The 5,664-nt window shown below is 45.2% G+C and overlaps 1 protein-coding gene across 1 annotated transcript in view; it reads left to right on the top strand.

The window, feature by feature from the left end:
• Positions 1-646: 646 nt before the first annotated feature.
• Positions 647-5,664, top strand: part of LOC121917510 (protein FAM83D-like) — a 31,991-nt gene continuing 26,973 nt past the window's right edge. The window contains exon 1 of the mRNA XM_042443540.1: positions 647-1,133. Within this exon, the coding sequence (XP_042299474.1) occupies positions 654-1,133 (480 nt within the window). The 5' untranslated portion in view covers positions 647-653. The remainder of the gene's footprint in view (positions 1,134-5,664) is intronic.

Raw genomic sequence — 5,664 nt, 5'->3', positions numbered from 1 at the left:
CTTCCGGCTTGAGAAATAAGGACAAGAGCACTTCAAGCCTTCGCTCTACATGAGGGCTTTAATAAATAAGTTACTTTAATAAATAAGTTACTTTGCCAACCAAACAACCATAACAACAAAAACAGAGAGGCAGTTACTCTAACACCAACTGTCATAACTGACACTCTCTCTCAGAAGAACACTGACAGCATCAACATTCCATGATGCAAGTGTCAACTGTTAACTGCCACTGGAACTTGACTGTTTACAATACTCAGCCTACAGCTCTATCTTGTGGTCACACACATGTCCTTTCCTAACATGGGTGGTGGCCTTTGTTAAGGAGGGCATGAAGGGGGTGAGTTTGCAGGACCTGAGAGAGGCAGCCTGGGAGACCCTGCAGGGACAGGGCCCACTCCAAGGGGGATGATGATCACCACAACAACTGGGATCATTTCTGCAGTGCTGCTGCTGCTGCAAGGTGGCGGGAGAATGCGGCCCATTTTGATTGGGTAGCCACCTGCCCAGGTAGCCAATGGGCGCCTCCTACCCTACTTCGAGGGGCGGAGTCAGAGAGCCACCGACCAATCGGCGAGGCGCGTGGGGTTCAAACTCCCTATAAAAGGCCCTTGCCCGTGGTGCCTGCGGCTGCAGTCTCCGAGGAGCGCGTCCCGATGGCCAACCGCTCGCAGTGCCTGGAGGACGCCCCCTTCCGCGCCTGGGACCCCCGCGCCCCGCCGCCTCCTCCGTACAGCGAGGCGCAGCGCCTGGCCCTGGAGGAGCTGGTGGGCGGCGGAGGGAGGGCGGCCTTCGTGGCTTTCCTGCGGCGGGAGAAGCTGCGCCCGTTCCTCTCGGAGCCCGAGATCCAGGGCCTCCTCCGCAGCGCCCGCCCTCCGCCGCCGCCGCCGCCGGAGGAGAGCCTGGCCTCGCAGGAGCGGCTGAACGCCTCCTCCTCCCTGGACTGCTCCTCGCTCACCTACTTCCCGCTGCAGTCCGACGCGGAGCCTCCGGTGCTGGAGCTCGGGTGGCCGGGCTTCGTCAGCGGGTCCTTCCGGGGACTCACCCGCGTCGAGACCTACTTCCAGCCCAGCTTCGGGGAGAGCGTCTACCCCTGCAAGGAGGCCGTCCGCAGGCAGATCCGCTCCGCCAAAGAGGTAGCCGGGCAGGGAGTCCTTTGGGAGGAAGACCTTGGCAGCCCGAGCTCCCCTAGGCTCCAATAATAATGATCACAATAATCATAGGGACCCAGAGTGACCGGACGCCCTCCTTTCCCAGGCCCTGTCCTCCATTTCAGGCTTCCATTCAGGTCCTCTATTTGGAGCAGGACTGAGAAGGATGAGCTGCTGATGCTAGGAGTGCTTTCAGCTTCTCTTTAGTCACGTCCTCCATCTTTTTCCTTGAACGTCCTACATTTGGGGGTGCCTCGTCCTCCTTTGTGCTGAGGACATGCTTCATCCAGAAGCCAGCTCCATAACCCCAGCATGACCAGACGTCCTCCTTTTCCAGGACATGTCCTCAGTTTCAACCTTCTGTCCAGGAGGGATTCCAACAGGTCCTCCATTTGGAGCAGGATTAAGAATCCCATTCAGTAATCTGCCATTAGCTGTTATATAGCTGTAACTAAGCTGTATGAAATGAATTTATATGAGTGTTTTTATGTAATGCCCCACAGTTTCCCTTGAATGTCCTACATTTTCACTGCCCCGTCCTCCTTTGTGGTTAGGGCATCCTGTCACCCTGGACAAACAAGCCAGCACTGGCTCCATTTTCGTGATTGGAAAGGAGAGTTTGGAAAAGTATCTTCTTTTGACCTATGACAATTCCCAAAGTTCCCATTTAGCACAACTCTAGGCAGCTGATGTCTCCAAAAATAACTTTCTCTATCTCTGTCTGAACCAAATAGTTGTGCCTACTGGCTTTTGTTGTAGTATGCCTTCAAGCCCTTTCCGACTTCTGGCAACCCTAAATGACCCTACTACCATGGGGTTTTCTTGGCAAGCTTCTTCAGATGAGGTTTGCCATTGCCATCCTCTGAGGCTGAGAGAGTGTGACTTGCCCAAGGTCTCCCAGTGGGTTTGCATGGCCGAGGAAGGATTCAAACCCTGGTCTCCAGAGTCCTAGTCTAATACTCAAAGCACTACACTTATCTCAGGTTGTAAGCCAGATACCAGTTGCGTCTCCTTTATCTGGACTTCCTAAATGTCCCAAAATCCAAAGCCTTTTTTCAAGGGTGGCTGCTGGGACAGTGACCCTTTGGCATTCTGGTGGCTGAGGGGACACAAACGTTGATTCGTGCACAAAATGATTACAAATACACTGTACTGTATGAAACACAAATGAATTTCATGTTTAGACTTGGGTCCCATTACCAAGATATCTCACTGTGTACGTATATGCAAATCTGAAACCCAAAACGCCTCTGGTCTCAAGCATTTTGGAAAAGGGAGACTTGTTAATTTCTTACAGCACTGGAGACAGAAGATCAAACTCCTGTATTGTGCATACCTCCCATTGTGTGAATGCATTGCCACTGCCAGATCCAGTACTACACAATTATAGCACTATGAGTCTGCTATAATTGACGTGTTATATATCCAGCATAGTTATATTCTGTGGAATCCCGGCTTTGCAATTGGGATGTATTGCAGTTAAAATGGAATTGTGCTGCTGTATTTGGGTAGTGTGAAAGGGTCATGACTAAAAAGGGTTCTTGAGCATTTCTTGTAAAATTCTTCTGGTGGTATGGATCAGGGTGGTATAGATCATTATTCGGTGCTCAGTGATCTCTAGCGTGTATCATAAGAGTTTCCTTCCCATGCACATGGGAATATGCCTAGTGGGTGGTCATCTGGTGTTGATAAAATGAGAAATACTTGCGCTGCCTTTCCTTCCCCTCCCTGCTCTTTCGTTAGTCAATCGCACCCAGTTGCTGGGATTGAGCCAAGCCTCAAAGACAATGGACAGGTTGTGAGAAAAACCTGAAGGAATCTTCTTAACCTTCGTTACCAAGAGAAAGGGCAAGGTTATTACTTGCCATGTAGAAGATGCAAAATATGGCAGGAATTGGATTTTACTTAAATATTAATGATGGGACAATGTTTCCCAACTTGGTAGACTCTTTGGGGCTATCACACAGCACCAGCCAAAAAGGTTACAGGCAGGACCAGACTTGCAAACCCAGTCGAAAACATAGTTGGGAGATAAATTAAAATTATGTATGTGGAGTTGTATTGATGATGAACAAATATAAAATATGTTTGATAAATAAATTGAATAGTCAATCATTCCTTTGTAAAATAGGCATAGTCCAAAGCAGAGGGATCTGCTTTATTCTAGATCTGTCAAGACCCTTGGCCATTGGTCTTCCTTAAACTAGAGAGTTATGCCTTATGGACTTTCACCCTTACTTGCTTTATCTTTCTGGAATGTGCATGCTCTGTATGGGAATAATTGATGATACGATTTATTTATCATAACTTTGTTCTCTTACTCTCTATAATTTTAATTATGTATGTTCAGTTTTAATTTAGGGGTGTAGCAGGTTGGTACACTGGTTTAAGGGTTGCAGGATAGGCAATATGGGCTCCAAGAAAAGAAACTGGACCTGACATCTGCTTCTTCCTGACGTATGATGGTGTATTACAGAAAAAAGCAAATCCTTACATTAACATTTACAATCTCAGAGATACTGGTGTGTGTGAATGAGAGAATCTCACTTTTATTGAGGGTTGGCTGAAATCTGCAGTCACCTTCTGCTGACTTGGCCTGTTGTAGGCAGGCACACACAGCTATATTAGGGTCAGCTAGAGCAGAATCCTATTCTTACCCAGCTAAAACTTGCATTGCATGGTTTACTGCAGACACACTATTGCAACCTGACACTAAATGTCTGGGATTCTCCAGTGTGCCTTCACCATCCTCCCTGTGCTAATGCTACCAAAAACTTCCAAATAGGCCAAAGACAGGGAAGAAAAAGGGCTTTGAAAAAAAGAACTTCTAGAAGCTTTGCTATCAGAGGCATACCTACAATTCAAAATTTAAAGAAAACAAGAAAGATTTCAATCCCTTGTGGAGGATGTTGAACACCAAAAACAGAGAAAAGGGGAAAGCAGATAAGCCTGTCTCACCAGCTACCATGGTATTTCTGCCTTTGGTACCAAATTTTCTGTTAAATAAGTAATCCCTGGGAATGCATCTCCTTCATTAACAGAGGTATACTTGAAGTTGCTTTGAAATAAGCCCTGTGCACTTTTTCAAAAGGCATTTGGGGCTGTCATAATGAATAACCAAATAAACAAATGCTACAGAATTGTGTAGGGTAGGTTTTTGTGTTGATTACTGTCCTTTCTTATTTGGTGCATGACCAACATGCCTTTGATGTTTGTTTCCACTTATTTTATTTTTATTTTAACAAGGAACATTTTTTGAAATGAGAAAAAACATAATGTTGGCAGATCATTCAATCCACTTTACTATGTCAAAACAGGTATAACCATTGTGAATGGTTCGTTCTCTTCCTCATCCATGTGAATTTTACTACTGTTCCTAAATTTTGGAAAATACTTAGAAATGCAAGAAAAGAGATTTCAGCAAAATATATAGTTTGAGAGATATATGATTAGATCACATTTATGGGACCTTGTAAAAGTGGGGATGGGAAGAAGTGTTTGAAAAGTGAAGAATAAGTGTTCTGCAGGAGGCAGAAGCTGACGGTTTGGTGTTAGCTTATTTTGAGTTAATATAGGAAATTCAGCTTTCATTATCATGTTTATTGTTCTCCCATGTTTCCAGACTACTTCAGAAGCTTTCATATTAATTAGTTTCACTATAGCCCTGTAATGTAGACCAGTATTATACATTTAATACCTTGGAAGGAGTGCTTGCTTAAGGCCATCCAGTAAGCTTATGCCTCATCATAGATTCTTAAACTCACAACTAGAAAAGTCTGCTTCAGCTGTTACTTAGTGTACTGTATTAGCTGAAACATATGTTCTATTATTTTATCCAGCTGCTCAGACATTTCTCTTAAGTACTTTGCAAGCTTTCCCCATCCTTTGTTACCTTTAATACCTTTAGCCTCAGCAAACTTGTTTCCAAAAGCCATGATGGTTCCCAGTCTTGGACCCTCAGTTGTATTACAACTCCCACAAACTCCAGCCATGATGACCAACTCAGAACTGAGGATTCTGGGAGTTGGAATCCAATAAAGTCAGAACCCAAGGAAATCCCTGCTGTAGCACACGTCACTAACCTTGAAACTTGGTGGATGGTCGTATTCAATTATTTGTTTTGGTAGCAGTTTCTTAAAAAGCTAAATGCAATATGCAACATTGTAACAGCTTAGCAATTGAGAAGATCAGGGGTAAGCAACCTGCGGCCCACGGGCTGGATGCGGGCCGGCGAGGCCTTGGGACCGACTCCAGCCCGGTCCTGCTGCCGATTGCCGCCGGGGCCTTTGGCCTCTCGCGCGCAGGGGCAAGGGGGGCAATTGTCTATAGACGCCTCAGAAACATGCATTTATATTAACATTTTTTTAAAAATCAGCAATTTTTTTTGCGTGTCCTCCACTTTTTTTAAAAAAGTGTCCACCATTTGAAAATGTTGTCCTACATTTGTCCCGGTTTATTTATTTATTTAAATGTTTAAAAATTTATTTATTTATTTATTTATTTATTGGCATTGCCC

Source organism: Sceloporus undulatus, unplaced genomic scaffold (assembly GCF_019175285.1).
Source record: "Sceloporus undulatus isolate JIND9_A2432 ecotype Alabama unplaced genomic scaffold, SceUnd_v1.1 scaffold_21, whole genome shotgun sequence".
NCBI lineage: Eukaryota > Metazoa > Chordata > Lepidosauria > Squamata > Phrynosomatidae > Sceloporus > Sceloporus undulatus.
The sequence above is the reverse complement of the archived record's forward strand: the minus strand, read 5'-3'. Positions and strand labels throughout refer to the sequence as shown.